The sequence below is a fragment of the Otolemur garnettii genome, unplaced genomic scaffold (genome assembly GCF_000181295.1).
Source record: "Otolemur garnettii isolate 467f Iridium unplaced genomic scaffold, OtoGar3 scaffold00087, whole genome shotgun sequence".
Taxonomy (NCBI): Eukaryota; Metazoa; Chordata; class Mammalia; order Primates; family Galagidae; genus Otolemur; species Otolemur garnettii.
In genome coordinates, this window is record NW_003852482.1 from 369991 (window position 1) to 391979 (window position 21989).

General features: G+C 43.8%; 1 protein-coding gene across 4 annotated transcripts in view; it reads right to left on the reverse strand.

Annotated features, from left to right (window-relative positions):
* Positions 1 to 21989, reverse strand: part of EHMT1 (euchromatic histone lysine methyltransferase 1) — a 173052-nt gene that overhangs the window by 106642 nt on the left and 44421 nt on the right. For 3 of the 4 annotated variants that reach the window (XM_012808299.2, XM_023516087.1, XM_023516085.1), the window contains exons 2-3: positions 21188 to 21254; positions 3261 to 3817 (exon numbers count right to left, since the gene is read on the reverse strand). In XM_012808299.2, the coding sequence (XP_012663753.1) occupies positions 3261 to 3809 (549 nt within the window). In that variant the 5' untranslated portion in view covers positions 3810 to 3817; positions 21188 to 21254. The remainder of the gene's footprint in view (positions 1 to 3260; positions 3818 to 21187; positions 21255 to 21989) is intronic. The other variant, XM_023516086.1, reaches the window with a different exon arrangement.

Genomic DNA, 21989 nt, shown 5'->3' on the forward strand with positions numbered 1-21989 from the left:
CACACAGCCTCCCCAAATGTCCTGGCGTCAAGACCAGGGAGAAACCACCAAGGTCATGAACACCTGTAAAACAGGTGACCATTGGTTCCTGGCAGAGACAGCTTTGAAAGATTCAGGAGATACTCCTGTACCTATGAGGAGATGGGTAAGCAAAGAAGGCAGCGCCCAATGAGAGAGGGACACACACAGGGGAGCAAGCAGGGTGCCACCTGGTTTGGATGGAGATGAGGTGTGTCCCAGAGGCCAACGAGCAAGCTTGTGCTCTCTGTCCCCAAGTCCAAGTCTCCTCTCTGTGTCATTTGCACTGTCTCTCTCACTCTGCTCTCTGCCTGACACTTCTGGTGAAGACCCACCCAACTCACCCATCACCCTCCCAGCCGCAGCCAGACGTGGTTTCTCTTCCTCAGGCCTCAACCCACCCAGTGCACATTGAGTATTGCTAGAATCTAACACATCTATTTTGTGAAGTTTTTAAAAAGGCTTTCTCAAATGTACCAGGTGTGACTCTACAGCAATCACTGCCAGAACACTGACAGTATCCTCGAGTGCTGTCCCCAAACGGCCAGGCAGACCACTGCCCACCTCAACCGGTGCTTGTAGACAAATACACAATGTGATTTAAGCACAAACAAATGAGGGGCAAAAATAAAACCTAAGGCTAATTCTTCCTCAGATACAAAACCTATTCTTTATTTTCCAGTGTTTTTTTTTTTTTGAGACAGAGTCTCACTATGTTGCCCTGGGTAGAGTGCCGTGGCGTCACAGCTCATAGCAACTTCAAACTCCTGGGCTTAAGAGATTCTCTTGCCTCAGCCTCCCAAGTAGCTGGGACTACAGGTGCCCACCACAAGGCCCGGCTGTTTTGTTGTTGTTGTTGCTGTTATTGTTGTTTAACATTGTTGTTTACACCCACCAGCCTAGATGTTATGTGGCCAGCGCCCTAACCACTTGAGCTATGGGCTCTGAGCCCCTATTCTTTGTTTTCCAAGGTTATTTTCCTAAATGGAAACAATAAGATTATGAACTGCTGAACCTGGTTGAAGACTGTCAACTAACAGATCAGAGACAGGAGTGGAGAGGAGACCTTGGTCTCCCAGGGGCACTTCGCTCCAGCACCCAGACCCCTGCCAGTACCCTGTAGGAGTAGCCTGGAAGCACAGTGGATGGAGGAACTGCCACTGGTACCTCCAGAGCACAAAGCTCAGTCAGGGAAACACCTGAACGCTAAAGCCCAGCAACTGATGAATTGGACTTCATCAAAATGGAAAACATTGCTCTTTGCAAGACCCTTTGAGAGAAAGGACCAACTTCAGGGTGGTGCCCAAAGCTCAGTGGGTACAGCACTGGCCACATACACCCAGGCTGCCAGTTCAAAGCCAGCCCAGGCCAGCTAAACAACGACAACTGCAAAAAAAAAAAAGGCTGGACATTGTGGTAGGCACCTGTAGTCCCAGCTACTTGGGAGACTGAGGCAAGAAAATCTCTTAAGCCCAAGAGTTTGAGGTTGCTGTGAGCTGTGATGCCATGGCACTCTACCAAAGGTGACATAAAGAGACTCTGTCTCAAAAAAAAAAAAAAAAAAAAAGGAAAGGATGCACTTCAGACCAGAGAAGTATTTCCAAACCGTGTGTCTGATGAAGGACTCAGGCCCAAAGCTCCCAAAGCTAACAAAAATGGCAAAAGGCATGAAAGGCACCTCAGCACTGATGACCCAGGTGGCAGGTAAGTGTCTGGAGAGAGGTGCTATGGCAGCAGTTGAGAGAGAGGTCCCCGTGAAGCCACACCCCCCTGGAGGATGCCTGCAGAGCAACAGTGGCAGCATCATGTAGATTACAAAATGTTGCAGCACTCTGGAATACAGTTGAACAGCTTCTTATAAAACTAATACGTCTAGTTACTACACAACCCAGTAATTATGCACCTGTATACTTAGCCCAGAGAGAGAAAACTTACATTGAAACAGAAATGTGTATATAAATGTTCAAGGCAGCTTTAATGTAACAGTCAAATCCTGAAAACACCAGTGTCCTTGTTGCATGGGGGAGCTGCTGAAGCACAGCCCACCATACCACGGAATGCCAGGGACCAGCACTCCCAGAAAAAAGGACTGACCCAACCAGACAGCTCTGAAGAAACTTGTGCTAAGTGAAAAGAGCCACTCTCAGGTTGTATGTTCCATAATTCCACTTACATAACATGTAAACAGGCCAAGTGCAATGGCTCACTCCTGTAATTCTAGCACTTTGGGAGGCTGAGGCAAGAGGACTACTTGAGGCCAGGAGTTTGAGACCAACCTGGGCAACATAGCAAGACCCGTCACCACCCCCCACCCCTAAACAAAATCAGCAGGTGGGTAGTGGAGCTGGTAGTTCCAACAACTCAGAGGGCTGAGACAGGAGGCTCATGTGGGCTCCAGAGTTAAACATTACAGTGAGCTGTAATCGAGACCAATGCACTCCAACCTGGGCAACCAAGAGAGACCCTACCTCTAAAACCAAAATAAAAAATAACACAATTTTTAAAACACCTGAAATAATGAAAACACAGAAATGTAGACAACTCTCTAGACAGCCAAGGTGACCACAGGGGCTCTGCACTTTGACTGTGGTGGCAAAAGTCCTGTAATTAAGAATGTGGCTTCAGGACACTCGCCAGTAATGTCAGATACAAGAAATTCCAAGGAATTATGACCACAAACCTAAAACTCATATCCAAAGTAACCACAAACTGGGAGAACAAAATAACAGGGCTGCACACAACCTGGAAAAACCCATCATGGGCATACCACAAAAGACAAGGGGACGAGGAGAGACAGGTGCTGGCACTCAGGACACAGCCACTCTGCTCTCAGGGAGTCTGTGTCTGCAACACGGGGCAAAGAGCGGGATTCGCCACGTCCTTGCCCTCACCACTCCTCAGTGAGACAGGGCTGGGCGTGCAGAGGGTCTTTAGCTGGAACAAAATCCCTCAACCCACAGTAGAAGAGGACATGGTTTCCTTGGAATTATCTGACACATCTTTACACAGAGGGCAACAGGACCCTTACCATAAGAGTTCAGCCCAAAAAGAAAGCAGGAATGTGTCACTGGGCTTTGTCATGCCCTCATGGGCGTTAGCCTCCTGGCCAAAGGGGGCCAAAGTGGGCCATGCTGGATGACCACTGCCATTTCCTGGCCTTTCTCTTCAATGCACAGATGTCTACTCACCAACATTAAAACAAAAGAGAAGAAAGAAAACGGCAAGAGGAGACACAGAATTACCAGGCCCATGATGGACTTCGGCATAGTCTTGCGTGCCCTGTGGACTTTGACGTCAGCGCCAGGGGCTGGGGGCTTCCTGTCCTCCACGTCCACACTCCCTTCCCCGAGCACAGGGGATGTTGCACCGGCTGTCTGAGAAAAAGCGCTTGGAGTCCTGCCTTTACTAGCCCCTCCAGGGAGGGTTTTCGCAGCATGGCCAGGAAGCGAAGAGGCCAGGGTGCTGGTAGTCCTCAAGGGCTGCCCCTGCAGGCCCGACTTACTTAAGAAGTACCCATTGCTGCTGACAACAGAAGTCTGCATGAAGTCGTCGGCTGTGACATGGTTTTGCTTCCCTACTTCTGTGTCTCTTTCTGAAACCCCATTTTCCGCTATCCGTGTTAGTTTATTGGTTCCTTCCTGTGGGCTGACTTTTGTGCTCTCCTGAGTGTGTTTTGCTGCATTCAGATGACTGCTGGCCTCGTTCTTTTCACAAGCCCCGTTGGTCTCTCCATCGGCTGCCATGTGGGCCTCTCCTGCCTGCTTCTCTGCTGCGCCTTCGTCAGCAGCCATAGACGTCTCTGTGAACAGAGAAGAGAGAGCATCACTGGCTATGCAACCACTTCTCCTCCACCCCCAAGACAACTTCTTTGACTGGCTTATATGAAGTTCCTACAGAAAATCATTTCAATCTAAACTAACATTTAAGTTCAAACATAAAATTTTTCTTTAACATTAACTTTGAAAACAACTTGGTTAAGTTTGATGAGTTAACCACTATAGGAACAAACTATAGCATTATTTGGAGATAGAAAACAAGGCTTTAGAAGAAGCTACTTCTGAACAACTCTAAACAGCGGGTCAGAAAAGGGGCCACACTTCGGCACACCCTTGGCCTGCTCGCCATTCTCTACAGACATTAGCAGATCTTACCTAGGACTGTCACGAATAAGAAACACATTTTATCTCAGAAGATTGACATAACTTCATTGATAGGATTAACTTCATTGATAGGATGAAGCAGAGAAGGCGCTACTGCGTTCAGAAATGCACTACTGGAGACAAAAAGAGCTTCAATGGAGCGTGAGACACCCATTCAGCACGCCCCTTGCCCACTCTGCTTTTCCCAGAGCTTATCAGCTCACACAAGCAGACTTCACTGTGGAAGGCAGACAGGGAGCAACTCTATCCAGGGTAAAGTGCGCAGGCGGGCCAGCCCGGGGGGGTCTTGATCAAGACCACCGAAGATGAAAGGAAAACAGAGGTACCCAGACCGGGTGAAGTCACCTAAACCATCCCAGCACAGACAATCAGCAGGTGGGCAGGACTGAGCTCTTTGAACTCCTGATCTGTAGCTAGATTAAGAAAGCTGTTCTGTCTGCCCTGTAGAGATGTAACTTGTTTTCCCCTTTACCTTTCTAAGTATGTTATCAGTGTTGTTGACAACTCACTACCCTATGTTCCCAATTACGCAGTCTTTTATCCAATCTTTCTGGAGTCTTGGGATTCTTTTCTTCTTGAGACACAGTTCTCACTTTCTCACCCTCAGGACAGTGCCATGGCATCACTGCTCACAGCAACCTCAAAGTCTTGGGCTCAAGCGATTCTCTTGCCTCAGTCTCCCAAGGAGCTGGGACAACAGGCACCCACCAGAACACCCGGCTATTTTTTAGAGACGGAGTCTCACTCTGGCTCAAGCTGGTCTCAAACCTGTGAGTTCTAGCAATCTACCCACCTCAGCCTCCCACAGTGAACCACCATGCCCAGCCAGGGCTTGAGATTCTTTTAATCCTATTTTGGCACCTTTGCATTTTGCATGTGTGCTTTGTGTTAGAGATCAAAAAAAAAGGTTTCTGACAAGTCAGAGGGCTGCTGCATTGCCTCAATATTCCAATTGGTGTGAGAGACAGAGCAGCCTTTTTAAGCAACCCAGACTTTATAGCTTAAGTTGGCATATAGTCTCTTGATTTCCCCAGCATTGTGTCCTGTTGACCCCCAACACTTTGCTACTCATCACCCCAACTGTCCTTCCACTCCCAGAAGGTAGTCCTGTGAGGTCACTGCCATACCTTGAGCAAGCAAACAAGATATGGTGCACAGTATGCTGGGATAAGCAAACAGCCATTAATAATTCTGTAAAAATCTTAGCAAAACATGGGCGGCACCTGTGACTCAGTGAGTAGGGCGCTGGCCCCCTATACTGAGGGTGGCAGTTTTGAACCTGGCCCCAGCCAAACTGCAACAAAAAATAGCCAGGCATCGTGGCAGGTGCCTGTAGTCACAGCTATTTAGGAGACTGAGGCAAGAGAATCGCCTAAGCCCAAGAATTGGAAGTAGCTGCGAGCTGTGACATCACGGCACTCTACTGAGGGGGACAAAGTGAGACTGTCTCAAAAAAAAAAAAAAAAACTTAGCAAAACAAAACAGGTAGCTGTCTCTTTAACTTACAGAAAGCTATGTACCAAACACTGCAGCAAATGTAAACTTATTCACAAATACCAAATTAACTGCACACAAGGTAAGAACTAAATGAGGAAGCTCGCCAATACCACTTGTGTGACATAAAGGAGGTGCTGGGGAACCTAAATGCAAAGAGAGAATGCAGCGCAGTGCCCGAGAGGAAGGGACTGACGGCCAATCACACCTCATGTCATCATCAGCTGGAGACAGAACCCCAAGTGTGCTAAGACTGCCAAATTCACCATCAAGTTACAAAATCAAGGGCATTTCTCCACACATTAAGTAGAAAATGTATGATAAAAAAATAAGGTATCATTCACAAACACAGGAAAAACTACAAAGGATATTAAAAATTAGCCAAGATTAGTCAAAGCCTGTGCCAAAAACAAATTTTAAATAGAATTTCCTGCTCTTAAATGGGATGACAACTTTACAAAGCTATCAGGTCCTCTCAAATTAAATCTATAAATTCAATGATAGTCTAATCAAAATTTCACTTAGTATATTGAAGAACTCTCCATGACCTTAATCTGTTAAGAAGAAAAAGTTTATTTTAGATTTGAAGAAAAAATTTTCATAAGTAACAAAGTAAATCATTAAAAGAATAAAAATTGGCTCGGCGTCTGCGGCTTGGGTGGCTAGGACACCAGCCGCGTACACCGGGGGTGGGGGGTTCAAGTCCAGCCTGGCCCATCGGATAGGGGTGACGGCTGCAACCAAAAAATGGTCGGGCGTTGTGGCAGGTGCCTGTGGTCCCAGCTACTCAGGAGGCGGAGGCAGAAGACTCGCTTGGGCCCAGGAGTTGGAGATTGCTGTGAGCTGTGATGCCATGGCACTCTACCCAGGGGGACAGCTTGAGGCTCCTGTCTCAAAAAAAAAAAATAAAAATTGTGGAGAAGAGAAAACAGACTCATCAGAGAAAAATTTCAATGGGGCCCAACCAAACACCATTATCACAGGGGTGCCAGATGCCTGCTCACTAGAGTGGCCAACAAAGCCAGCAGAAGAACAACGCCTGCCCTCATGAACCAAAAGCTGGAGCCCACAGGCAGGGTCTTATGAAAGCCTGTGGTGAGTCACCGGCACACTCAACTTTGGGAAATAACATCCCAGATGGTCTGAAAACCAGATCCTATAAACAGGGAAAGTTTATAAAACATCAAAAGCATAAATTGTAAAACAAAAAATAAAGACCTAATTGCATTAAAATTATAGATTTATGTTCTATGAGGTATTTAAATAGACAGGTCACAATAAAGAGTGATAGAACTGCAATTTCTAAAAACTGAGCAGGGGCTCGGCATCTGTAGCTCAGCTTCTATGGCGCCAGACACATACACCAGAGCTGGCAGGTTTGATCCAGCCCAGGTCCGCCAAACAACAATGATAACTATAACCAAAAAACAGCCAGGCATTGTAGCGGGAGCCCATAATCCCAGCTACTTGGGAGGCTGAGGCAAGACAATCACTTAAGCCCAAGAGTTGGAGGTTGCTGTGAGCTGTGATGCCACAGCACTCTACCCAGGGCAACAGCTTGAGACTATGTCTCAAAAAAGACAAAAAAAAAAAAAAACTGACCAGGGTTAATATCTAGACATAAGAAAAGGCTTAAATCAACAAGAGGAAGTACGAACCCTACCTGAAGAACGGGAAGATGATACAAACAATTTCTGAAAAGGAAACTTACTAAAAAGGGAATAAATAACCCTAATAAGCATGTATATGGCCTAAAACTCTAAATGACAGCAGAGACAGTCAATGTGATGCAGCAGCAATACAATAAAGTCATGTTAAATAGACTGAGAAATACAACTGAAGAGACAGAAAAGGGACAAGACACCACACTGCACAGTCAGGATGCTGATCCGCACAGAGACTCCGGCTAACCCCAGCTGAAGCCTCCTGATCCCCCATTTACTGTCTGTCCCAAGTGTAAGAATACATACTCACTATAAATTCTGCCTCAGAGGAAAGCTACATTATTGCACAAATCACAGCCTCTGGCATACGCGCACTTCTGCCTGTCTGGGGGTCGCTACAACTATCCCTGCCAAGCAGACCATCCCAACCCAAGGTGCAGAGCCCTGCTCTGGGAGAAGCGGTGCGTATATGCATCTGTCGGCTGCCATTTAGACAGGCTCCCACTATAAGTCCCCAATAAACTGCACTGTCAAACTGAGTTGTTTTCCTTGTCTTTGGGTTTCTTGGCTACTTTAGCAATGGGGACCACTCTACATATATGGCTTTTCAGAGAATACAAACAAAAAACAAATTTTTTTTACAAGTTGAAGTAACTACTTTAATATCAGAGAAGATTGCAGAACAAAGAATATATAATAAAAGAGCTTCAAAGTACTAGTGTCAAACACCAATGCAATTGCTAGAGGAAACAGAAAACTCTACAATTACAGTCACAGGTCTCAATATCCCTCCTCAACTTGACTGACCGGACCAGGAGAAAACCAGCAAGGCAGAGAAGGGCTGAGTCCCACCTGCCAGGATATGTGCCCACCAAGTACCCCAGTCACCAGCACAGCAGGCGCCCCTCCCACTTCTGCCCCCGCACAGAAACACATGCCCATGTGGATGCAAAAATGTGAAACAAGTCTCAGTAAATCTAAAGTGACCGAAGTCTGATAAAGTATGTCTTCTTAGCTCAATGGGATGAAACTAAAAATCAGATCTGATAAAATCCCCAACTGTATGAAAATTAAACAATACACTTCCAAACAAACCATAGGATAAAGAAAAAAAAATCTAAAGAGAAATTAGAACACATTCTGAACTATAAGAAAATAAAAATGCAATCTAACGGAATGTAGGGTGTTCCTGAAGCAACCCTTAAAGGGAAATGTGACCCATGCACATCCCTCAGGCAGCAGTTACGCTAGAACCCATGAACCCAATTCATTCATGTAACCAAAACCACTTATACTTCTAAAACTATTGAAATAAAAAAGAAAAAAGATAAGGAAATATGTAGCATTTCCTTGCCTAAGCACCAGAGTCAGGAAAGATACTCCAGCAGCCTAAAACCTCAAAAGTTTTTTTTTTAAAAAGAGTAAATTAAATTAAACCCAAAACAAACAAAAGGAAAAAATATATACAAGAGAACTGATGAAATAAAAAAGTACAAGAAATCAATGAAATCAAAAGTTTTTTCAAGAAAGTGAACAAAATAAACCCTATTCTTGAGTTCATACCTGATACCAAAATGAGGCAAAGAAAGACACTGCAAGAATGACAAAAAAATACAAACTGATATCCCAAATGAACATAAATGCAAACATTTTAAACAAAATATCAAATCCAAAATATATTTTAAAACATAATATGACATTATCCTGTGTGAAATATCTCAAGAATGAAAAAGCAAACACCACATGTATTCACTTTTAAATACTAACCAATGTGCACAGTGGGAAATAAAACTCAGTGAAATCTAAGCTGAGGTTGGGGAAAAAGGAATAGGTGAAACCTATTTAACAGGTGCACTGAAGACTATTTGGGTGATGAGCATACTTATAACCATGAATCAAGAACTACAACAGCGATCCATGTAAACAAAAACATTTGTACCCCTGTAATATTTTGAAATAATAAAAAAAGTTAGAAATTAAAATTAAAAATTGAGACATCTAGCAAAGTAGTATTTTCTGATTGTTGGCCCTAAAGTCTCCCTTTTTATCTATTCCCATTTCAGTAATATTTAAGAACTAATGTAAGTGGGATGTTTTCTTAACCTGGGTAAGAAAAATGCATTAGCATCAGGCCTGGTTTTCTAGTTCCTATTTGCCCTTTTTACTTACTAGAAAAAAATGAATCTAGAAATTCAATTGCACCAGCACCCTAAAAAGAGATCTAATGCGTATTTATTTCCTTTATGTCTATCTTATCCTACAAAAACATCTACATATGGTGATAAATGGCAAAAGGGATTAAGTCAATCTTCTTCATGGCTTCATATTCCATAGCATACGTATACCATATTTTGTTAATGTATTAATGAATCAATGGGCACATCTTTGCAATTATGAATTGCGCTGCAATAAACATTTTAGTGTAGATGTCTTCTGGATATAATGATTCTTTTTCTTTGGGTAAATACCCAGTAGTAGGACTGCTGGATCAAATAGGGTAAATCTTTGTAATCCATTGTATATCTATTAAATCAACAAGTATCTCTTAATAAAAATAGTTCTTTGACTATTCTTCATATGGTTTTCCATTGAGGGTTTACTAATTTGTAGACCCACCAACAGTGCATAAGCATTTCTTTCTCTATGCATCCAAGCCAGCATCTGGTGTTTGCCCCATTCTAACAGTGGTAAGGGAGTATCTCATTCTGGTTTTAATTTGCGTTTCCCTGATGATCAGTGACATTCAGCATTTTTTCATTTCTATTGGCCATTTGTCTACATTCTTTTGAAAAGCTTCTAGTCATGTCTTTTCCCCACTTTTTAATGTTTCCCCCCACAGGCTGATTTATTTTTTTTATACATTCTGGATGTTAGCTCTTTATCAGATGTTTTGCTTGCAAATATATTTTCTCTCATTCTATAGGCTATTTACTGTGTTAAATATTTCCTTATCTGTGCAGAAGTCATTTAATTTAATCAAGTATCACTTATTTAGCTTTGTTTTTGCTGTGCTTGTCATTGGGATCTTCTTTGTAAATTTTCTGCCTAGGATGCTATCTTGAAGAGTTTTTCCAACATTTTATTCTAGAATTTTCATGGTTTCATGCCTAAAATTTATGGTTTTTATCCATCTTAAGTTAATTTTAATTAGTAGTGAGAAATCTGGATCCTGCTTCAGTCTTCTGCCTGTGGCTATCTAATTTTTTCAGCACCATTTATGGAATAGGGCTTCTTTTCCCCACTATATATTGTTGTCTACTTTGTCAAAGATCAATTGGCATGATGGTTTCATACCAGGCTATCTGCTCTATCCCATTAAAGGTCTACTTTGTTTAAGGCATTGAGAGCCTCCCTGGATTGAGACTGCTTTCCACCTGTTTTCTACCAAAGGACATGTCTGTAAAACATGGCTGGTAAAATGTGGCTGACAACTTCTTACAAGATGTCTCCAATGTTTTTCTTTCTCTAAAATTCAAATTTAGGTCCGGGACCTAACATTTATCTTATCCCACTGTTACATCAAAAGTTTCTTTTTTTTTTTTTTTTGAGACAGATCCTCAAGCTGTCCCCCTGGGTAGAGTGCTATGGCTTCACTGCTCACAGCAACTTCCAACTCCTGGGCTCAAGCGAGTCTCCTGCCTCAGCCTCCCAAGTAGCTGGGACCACAGGCACCTGCCACAATGCCTGGTTATTTTTTGGTTGCAGCCATCATTGTTGTTTGGCGGGCCTGGGCTGGATTCGAACCCGCCACCTTAGGTGTATGTGGCTGGCGCCTTAGCCATTTCAGCCACAGGGGCTGAGCCACATCAAAAGTTTCTTAAAGAATATGCCTTGTAAATCTTTGTAATCCATTGTATATCTATTAAATCAACAAGTATCTATTAATAAAAAAAAAAGATAATATGACATTGAAATAAACCAATTAGGGCAGATACAGTGGCTTACAACTGTAATCTCAGCACTTTGGGAGGCTGAGACAGGAGTTCGAGACCAGCCTGGGCAACATAGGGAAACCTCATCTATGCAAAAAATAAAAAATTAGCCAGCATGGTAAGGGGCATCTGTAGTACCAGGTACTTAGGAGGCTGAGGCAGAAGGATCACTTGAGCCCAGGAGTTGGCGACTGCTGTGAGCTGTGATCACACCACTGCACTCCAGCCTAGGTAATAGAGGGAAACTCCATCTCAAAAAATAATAATAATAACAACAAAACTTTGGGATCAAAGGTTAGTCAGTCTTAGTCTTGACACCACAAGTACAATCCATAAAAAGAAAAACTGATAAACTGGATTTTATCAAAATTAAAACTTTTGCTATGCAAAAGCCCATGTGAAGAGAATGAAAAGACTAGGAGAAATACACGTCCTCAGTGGCATATCTGACAAAGCACTGATATCTAGGATATGTAAAGAATTCCCAAAACTGCCAGGCATGGTGGCTCACACTTATAATACCAGCACTCTGGGAGGTTGAGGTAGGTGGACTGCCTGAGCTCATGAATTCAAGACCAGCCTGAGCAAAAGCCAGACCAGCCTCTAAAAATAGCCAGGCATTGTGGCGGGCACCTGTCGTTCCATCTACTCGGGAGGCTGAGGCAAGGGGATCAGTTGAACCCAAAAGTTTGAGGTTGCTGTGAGCTAAAGCACCAAGGCACTCTACCAAGGGTGACAAAGTAACACTGTGTTTCAAAAAAAAAAAGAATTCCCAAAACTGGACAGCAGCAAATCTAGTCCGCAATGCGGCTCTGCTTAATGCCCATCATGATGACTGTGATTTTCAAATGGACAATAACAGCATATGGAGAAGCTGGAATCTAGTGACTGTCGGTGGGGAATACGAATGCCAGAGTTGTTTTGGAAAAAATTTTGGCAGTTTCTTATAAAACTAAACATATACTTAAAATATAATTACAATTGCATTCCTAGGCATTTATCCCAAAGACATGAAAATTTACATCCAAATAAAACTGTGTATACACAATACACATGTTCACAACAGCTTACATTATAATGGATAAGAAACAAAAAACCTTGATGCCCTCCTGGGAGTATGCAGTTAAACAAAACATGGTATGTTCATACCATGGAACATTACTCAGGAACAAAAAGGAAAAAACCAATGACAGGTGAGACAATCTGAATGAATCCCCAGGGAATTACGCCAAGTTGGAAAAAAAAAAAAACTAATCCAAACAGATTGCCTAGTTATATGAAACCAAAACTATGAAATGAAGAGTTGATTAATGGAAATAAGAAATAAGAGGAGGAAAATGAAGGGTGAGAGGTGGTGCAGTTGCGAGAGCAAGAGGAAGGATCTGTGTGTCCCTGCAGTGATGTAGGCACAGCAGCCCACACTGCAGCAAAATCACAGAGGTCGGGATACTGGTGTAAATCAGGGCAGTCTGAGTGAAACTGGGAGACAGAGCAGCATAGACACTTTGTGAGGTCGCACCAGGGTTCTGGGAGCTGTTACTGCTGGTGGAAACAGTGACAGATACATGAGATCTCTCTGAATTATTTCTTAAAATTCACAGGAATCTAAAATTATCTTTAAAAAAAGTTTAATTAATTAATCCAGTCTACATATACCAGCAATGAACTGGCAAATAAATGTTAAACACATCATTTGTAAAAGCAGAAGAAAATATGAAATAACTAGAGGTACGAAACCTACATACACACTGGGAAAAATATGTAGCTAAGCAAAATTTTTTAAAAACTAAATAAATGGAGAAATACACCTTGTTCATGAGTCAAAAGACTGAATAGTGAGTCTGATATATGAGTAGAAGTCTGACAAGTTGAAAAGAAGAATTTCAGTTCTTACGCTGGGCATTCAGTGGAGACCCCAGGGGCTAATATCTAGGAGCAGGACTAAATTCTGTGACCTGAGTAAAATTTCTCATGCAACAACAACAAAGCATCTCCTGAACTGAAGGCCACTGTATTTTAGGCTAAAAATGCTTACAAACAGGCCAAAAAGAGACCAATTTATCTGAAAGTTAATGGATCATGTACCTTAGAAAAGTCTCTTATTCAATCAACCAACAATATTATTAAAAGTATCTATCATCCAACCGAAAATTACTACATATGCAAAAAGGCAGGAAAACCCACAACAAAGAGAAAAGTCAGTTAGTAAAGCCCTCAGAGAGAAAAGATAATGGAACCAGCACATAGGAACTATAGCACTCTGCCACATTTAAAGGAAAACACAATGGGAGAAATACAAGATACAAATGCAGAGACCCGTCCTATATCCATCTGTCCAAATGCAACTGACAAAAAGCATCTGAAATGAAACTATCATGCCATGAGACTGCCAGCAGGTCCCCCACCGAGGACCAGAGAACTTGAAGACACATCCTCAGAACTGATGCCAGACAAAGCCAAAGGGGTCTCGTGGCTAGAGCAGGTGGAACTAGAGCAACGCTGGGCACTCTGATGCAGTCTGACTGACACACACCTGAGTGACCAAACTGGGAAGGAGAAAGGAAAAGGGATTTGTGCTTTTTTTTTTTTTTTTTTTGAGACAGAGTCTCACTATGTTGTCCTAGCTAGAATGCCATGCGTCACAGCTCACAGCAACCTCAAACTCTTAGGCTTAAGCAATTCTCTTGCCTCAGCCTCCCAAATAGCTGGGACTACAGGCGCCCACCACAACACCTGGCTATTTTTTTGTTGCAGTTGTTTTAGCTGGCCCAGGCCAGGTTCGAAGCCACCACCCTTGGTGCATGTGGCTAGCACCAAAACCACTGTGCTACAGGCGCTGAGCCATTTTTTTTTTTAAGACAGAGTATCACACTATGTCGCCCTCAGTAGAGTGTTGTGGTGTCACAGCTCACGGCAACCTCAAACTCTTGGGCTCAAGCAATTCTCTTGCCTCAGCCTCCAAAGTAGCTGGAAATACAGGCACCCACCACAGTGCCCAGCATTTTTTGTTGTTGTTGCCACTGTCATTGTTGTTTTAGCTGCCCCAGGCCAGGTTCAAACCTACCACCTTTGGTACATGTGGCCGGTGCCCTTCCCACTGAACTATGGGCGCTGCCCAGGAAAAGGTATTTGAAAATTTTTTTGGCCAAATGTTTACAAATATGTTGAAAACTATAAAATCAGTGATCTATGAACCTTACTCAACTCCAGGCAAGGTAAACACAAGCCAAACCAATGTACAACACAATCAACTTGTTGAAAATCAGTGATAGAGATGAAATCTTACAGCAGTCATAGAAGAAAAACATTACTTGTGGAGAAAAAGATGAAAATGACTACAAATTTCTGTTTAAAAACTAACCAAGCCAGAAAGCAAGAGATGGACACTTGGCTATACCCTCAGGTTCTGACCCACAGCCGGCTGACTCTGCAGGTACAACTGTGGGTGCACAGGGCTGATGGCGTCACACCCTGAAATTCCACACCACCGGCTCAGTGCCTGTGGCTCAAGTGGCTAAGGCGCCAGCCACGTACACCCAAGGTGGCGGGTTCGAATCCAGCCTGGGCCCACCAAACAACAACGACGGCTGCAAACAAAAAATAGCCGGGCATTGTGGTGGGCGCCTGTGGTCCCAGCTACTTGGGAGGCGGAGGCAGGAGACTCGCTTGAGCCCAGGACTTGGAGGTTGCTGTGAGCTGAAATGCCACAGCACTCTACCCAGGGGGACAGCTTGAGGGTCCTGTCTCAAAAAAAAGAAAAGAAATTCCACACCACCTAGTGTAACATCCTTAACACAGAACCTGAGAAAAGTAATTGCTAACAGAAAAACACAGCAAATAATATTAATTAAACTTCTTTGGTTGGTTGGGAAATTATGCCACACAGAAACCCATTTATATGTAAATAGGTTAAAATATACCATGCAGGCCCGCAAGAGAAAGCTGTAAGGGCTATATACCTATTAAACTAAGTAGATTTCAAAGGCTATTACCAGGGGTGAAGGAAAACATTCATAGTAATAAAAAGGTCAACTTATCACAAAGATATTAATAATCATAAATGTGCATATACCTAAAATGGGCCAGGCATAGAGATTCATGCCTATAATCCCAGAGCTATAGAAGGCTGAAGCAGAAGGATCACTTGAGCCCAGGAGTTTGAAACTCACCTGGGCAACAAAGCAAGACCCCCATCTCTATAAAAAATAGAAAAAAGTATCCAGGCATGGTGGTATATTCCTGCAGTCCCAGCTACATGAGAGCCTGAGGCAAGAGAAACCCTTGAGCCCAAGAGTTTGAGGTTGCTGTGAGCTGTGACATCACAGCACTCTACCCAGGGCAGCATAGTGAGACTCTGTCTTAAAAAAAAGAAAAATAGCTGGGCGTTGTGGCGGGAGCCTGTAGTCCCAGCTACTTAGGAGGCTGAGGCAAGAGAATGACTTGGGTCCAAAAGTTTGAGATTGCTGTGAGCCGTGATGCCATGGCACTCTACCGAGGGCATCTAGTGAGACTGTCTCAAAATAAATAAATAAATAAATAATAAAAAATAAAAGAAATCAAAAGAATAATTAATATCAATTTTCATAAACTCCTACAGATATAGAAGAGAACTCTCCCCAATATACTCTATGAGGCCAGCACTACCCTGACACAAAACAACAGACAAAGATATCTATAGAGAAATAGACAAAGAAAACTAGAGAAATAAATATCTCCTATGAACATAGATACAAAAATCCTCAACAAAAATATAGCAAACTAAATCCAGCCCCCTTCCCCCAAAAGGAAAGAGAGATTAAACACCATAAACAAAAAGGATTTACCCAGGGATGTAAGGCTGGTTCACTAGATTAAAGAATCAATTAATGGGCTCAGCACCTGTGGCTCAAGTGGCTAAGGTGCCAGCCACATAAACCTAAGGTGGTGGGTTCGAATCCAGCCCGGCCTGCCAAACAATGATGGCTGCAACCAAAAAATAGCCAGGCGTTGGGGCAGGCGCCTGTGGTCCCAGCTACTTGGGAGACTGAGGCAGGAGACTCGCTTGAGCCCAGGAGTTGGAGGTTGCTGTGAGCTGTGATGCCATGGTACTCTACCCAGGGGGACAGCTTGAGGCTCTGTCTCCAAAAAAAAAAAAAAAAGAATCAATTAATGTAATATACTGAGTATCAACGGAGCAGAATAAAGAACAAAAACCACATAAGCACCTCAATAGACAGAAAAAAAAAAAACAATACTCCTTCCATGACAAAACACACTTAGCAAATTAAGAACTTCCCTAGGCTCGGCGCCTATGGCTCAAGTGGCTAAGGCACCAGCCACATACACCTAAGGTGGCGGATTCAAATCCAGCCCAGGCCTGGCAAACAACAATGACGGCTGCAACCAAAAAAAATAGCCAGGCGTTGTCGCGGGCACCTGTGGTCCCAGCTACTTGGGAGGCAGAGGCAGGAGACTCGCTTGAGCCCAGGAGTTGGAGGTTGCTGTGAATTGTGATGCCATGGCACTCTACCCAGGGGGACAGCTTTTGAGACAGCTTCTGTCTCAAAAAAAAAAGAACTTCCCTAAACCTGACAGAGGGCATCTACAAAAAACCTGCAGCTATCATACTAAATAAAAGACTGGAAGTTTTCTCCCTAAGGTCAGAAAAAAGATAAGGATGTCCATTACTGCCAATTTTATTCAATCTTGTACTGGGAGTTCTAAGCAAGGCAATGAAGAAACAGAAATAAAAGGTATGCAGATTAGAAAGAAACAAAACAATTTTATAGATGACATGATCTTGTTTTTAGAAATTCCTAAAGAAGGCTTGGTGGCCGTAGCTCAGTGGGTAAGGCGCTAATCACATGCACCTAAGCTGGCGGGTTTGTAGCCGGCCAGGGCTTGCTAAACAACAATGACAACTACAACAAAAAACAGCCTGGCATTGTGGCAGGCGCCTGTAGTCCCAGCTATTTGGGACGCTGAGACAAGAGAATGGCTTAAGCTCAACAGTTTGAGGTTGCTGTGAGCTGTGATACAATGGCACTCTACCCAGGGCAACATAGTGAGACTGTCTCAAAAAAAATAAAATAGCATCAAAAATGAAACTCTTAGGGATACATTTGACAAAAATAATATAAGACCTGCACAATGAAAATCACAAAATATTATTGAGAAAAATTATCTAAGTGCTAAATTAGTAGAAACATCTCATATTCATGGACTGGAATACTTCATATTATCAAGATGGCAATACAAAAAATACAAAATAGCTCTGACTTAAAAATGGTTTGACCTGGCTTGGCACCTGTGGCTCAAGTGGCTAAGGCACCAGCCACATACACCTAAGGTGGCAGGTTCGAATCCAGCCCGGGCCCACCAAACAACAATGATGGCTGCAACCAAAAGCCAGGGTTGTGGCGAGTGCCTGTGGTCCCAGCTACTTGGGAGGCTGAGGCAGGAGACTCGCTTGAGCCCAGGAGTTGGAGGTTGCTGTGAGCTGTGATGCCATGGCACTCTACCCAGGGAGACAGCTTGAGGCTCTGTCTCAAAAAAAAAAAAAAAAATGGTTTGACCTATAATTTTTCAACTCTATGATGGAGGTAAAGTGATATGCATTTAGTAGAAACTGTACAGCAAGTACATATACAACCATTCTGATTTTCACTTTCAGTATTCAATAAATTATGAGATCCTCAACACTATAATATACAGTAGGCTTTGTGTGAGATGATTCTGTCCCATCGTGGGCTAATAGAAGTGTTCTATTTCCAACTTATTATATTTTCGATTTTGATGGGTTTATTAAGATGTAATGCCATCATAAGTTAAGGAGCATCTGTATTCCCAAACTGATCTACAGATTTAACCTGGTCCACATCAAAATTCCAGCTGGCTTATTTGCAAAAAATTGACAAGGTAATTCTAAATTCATATGAAAACTCAAGGGACTCAGAATAACTAAAACAATCTATTAAAAAGAAAGTTAGCGGTCTAACTTTCCCAATATCAAAGCTGGTACAAAGCAACAGTAATTTAAAAAGCACAGCACTGGCATAAGGAAAGGCATCATCAGTGAAATAGAACCTAAAGTCCAAGAACAGGCCAGGAACCATGACTCCCACCTGTAATGCCAACACTCTGAGAAGCTGAGGCAGGAGGATCTCTTGAGCTCAGGAGTTTGAAACCAACCTCAGCAAGATTGAGATCCCTGTTCTACTAAGAATAGAAAAAAATTAGCTGGACATCATGGTGGGCGCCTGCAGTCCCAGCTACTGAGGAGGCTGAGGCAGGAGGATCGCTTGAACATAGAAGCTTGAGGTTGCTGTGAACTAGGCTGACACTGTGGGACTCTAGCACAGGCAATAGAGACTCTGGCTAGAATGCAAAAAGGAAAGGGAAGTCTAAGAATAAGCCTTCACATTACAGTCAACTGATTTCCAACAAAAGTGCAAGAGCAATTCAATGGGGAAGATGATCTTTTCAAAAATGATGCTGGGATAACTGGAAATCAATTTGCAAAAAGAAAGTTAGACTCCTAGCTCAGATCACCTACATAAATTAACTCAAAATAAATCAAAGACCTAAATATAAACCTGTGTGATCTGCTATTAACCAACAGTTTCTTAATTTCTACTGCAAAAGCAAAAGCAAAGGGAAAAACACTGATGAACTAGACTTTATTAAAATTAAACACATTTAGGGGTGGCACCTATGGCTCAGTGAGGAGGGTGTCAGCCCCATATACTGAGGGTGGTGGGTTCAGACCCAGCCCAGCCCTGGCCAAACTGCAACAAAAAATAGCCAGACGTTGTGGTGGGCACCTGTAGTCCCAGCTACTCGGGAGGCTGAGGCAAGAGAAACTGCCTAAGCCCAAGAGCTGGAGGTTGCTATGAGCTGTAACACCACAGCACTCTACCAAGGGTGACAAAGTGAGACTCTATCTCTACAAAAATAAAAGTAAAGCAATTAAAAACATTTGTACTTCAAAGGACACCATCTAAAAAGTGGAAAGACAAACCCCAAACTGGGGAAATATTTGTAAATCATTTATCTGATTAAGCGACTTATATCAGTAACTCTGACAACTCAACAATAAAAAATCCATCCAATTTAAAATCACAGGGCCTGAACAGACATTTTTCAAGAAAGCACATGAAGTAATGCTCAACATAACCAGCTATCAGGGAAGTGCAAATCAAAACCACAGTGAGATACTACTTCACACCCACTGGGATGGCTGTAATAAAAACAAAAGACAGTTAACAAGTGATGGCAAGGATGTGGAGAATCTGGAGCTCCAGTTAACTGCTGGTGGGAACCCAACATGGTGTATCCACTGTACAGAGAGTGTGGCATTCCTCAAAAGGATGAATTGGGACAGGGCGTGGCAGCTCACTCCTGTCACCACACAGCTTTGAGAAGCCAAGGTAGGAAGATTGCCTGAGCCCAAGAGTTGAAAACCAGCACAGACTACGTAGTGAGACCCTACCTCTACAGAAACGGAAAAATTAGTTGGGCATGGTGATATGCACCTGTAGTCCCAGCTACTCAGGAGGCTAAGGAGTTTAAGGCTACAGTGACATGTGATGGTGTTACTGCACCCCAGCCAGGGTAACAGAGTGAGACCCCATCTCTTTAGAAAAAAATTAATCAAGGCACTGGCTTGAGGCAGCGTGTAAGAGATGAAAGGACAACACAACATGCACACAGTAAGTTCTGTCAGCAAAGGCCTCAGGACTGGTGACCTGGGAGGTAAGAGGAGAAAGCTGGCTACTGGAGCCAGCAGAAAAGAACATTTCAAGGGCAGAGAGGGGCAGCAACAAGAAGGGGCAAAGAACAGAAAGAAAATACCCAGCCAGGTCTCAAGAGCCCTTGAGTGGTGTGAAGCAGGCTGGGACAAAACAGTGCATAGGGGCTGCTCTGCAGGATGGGCCAGGATGGCAGCAGAGGGGAACAGAGATGGCCACACTGCAGGGGGCCATGCCATTGGCAGCAGGTGGCCTGTGCTAGGCTGGGCACCTAGAGGCTGTCCAGAGTAAGGGCAGGACACAGGCAGGAGCCACACAGCCTCAGTCCATGAGGGACCAGGCCTGGCCATCTGACAGAGGGCAGGCTCCAGCCAGGACCTCCTGCAGGGCCAGTGTCTGAGCTGCTCCCGCAACCACCAGCCTTATGGGGTCCAGTCAGGACACTGCTGTCCAAAGTTACCTGGCCAGTTCCCCCTTCAAGATGACTAAGTAACAATGAGGATACGTGTGTCATGCCCTCTGGGCTGCACAGCACCATGGGTACCTCTAGCAAACTCAAGAGTTGCATGTCCACCACTCCTTACAGATGAGCTCCTCACCACGGGCTGCCCTCCAGAGACCCCTGGACATTCGTCTCTCCACCTCCCAGCAGCCACTGCTGTGTTCTTCTAGCTTCTGTCACACAAATGGGGTCATCAGTGCATGACCTTCTGGGTCCAGCTTCCTTCACTTCTCACACATACTAAGTATCATCCACGCTGCTACACCAATCCATTGGTCTGTCTCTTGGTGTTGCTGACCACGCCCTACCATGGGCTGTGCAACAGCCTGTCAAACTAGTTTGCTGCCAGGTGAGGACACCTGTGTGGTTTCCAGTTGTCAACGATATCAGTAACAATACTATAAACACTCATGAGACCACTCACTTTTAATTTTCTGGGTGTATTTTAAGATAAGGATAGGTAGGGTTCTGCTTTTCATTCTTCTAAGTGTTTTCCGTCTCTAGCAGGTCTTCTGTGTGTGCCTGTGAGGTGAATCCACTTAGGGACATGAGAAGTTAGAAACTACCAGTAAGTCTGGGCAAAGCAAAGGAAGCCAGCAGCCCAGGACAGGTGATAAGAAGATGGCGGCCGCAGGTCTTCCAGGCAGTAGAGGAGCCACTGCCCTTGTCCTCAAGAGAACACTCTTACCTGCTCTCAACAGCTCAGCTCTCACACAGCAGTCCTGCTTGGGCTCCCCCTTTGCCGGAACAGCCTGCTGAAAAGAAACAAAGCTGTCAGCCTGGGCTCATCTGCAGGCAGCCCACTCAACTTCTCCACATAGACCCCACTGGGAGGAGTCAAAAACAATTCAGTTACAGAATTCACTGTGTGCTGCAGGACTCCAGGTGGGGCTTACCTGTGCCTGCAGACAACACAGCAGTCTCCTTCAAAGGAGACCCAGCATTCAGAAAGTAGTCTGAGAAAACTTCTACTGTATCTGCAGTTCCTATGTATGTGAGTTAGAGACAGGGTCTGGCTTTGCTATCCAGGCTGGAGTGCTGTGGCATCATCACAGCTCACTGCAGCCTGAAGCCTGAAACTCCTGGGCTCAAGTGATCCTCTTGCCTCAGCCTCCCAAAGTGCTGGCATTATGGTCGTGAACCACCGCACCCAGTCTTATCTGTATTTCCTGAGACAGTTTTTTAAATAATAATGCATTCATGGCTAGGAGCAGTGGCTCACGCCTATAATCTTTACTAAAAATGAAAAACTGAGGCAGAGGATCACTTCAACCCAAGAGTTTGAAGTTGCTGTGAGCTATGACACCATGGTACTCTGAGGTAACAAAGTGAGACTCTGTCTCAAAAAAAAAAAAAAATTCATATATTACTTATTAGATATCTAATGTTTTGGCTCTTGGAAATGGCATAATTTCATTCAAAATGCATTCTGTGGCTTGGCGCCTGTGGCTCAAGTGGCTAAGGCATCAGCTACATACACCTGAGCTGGC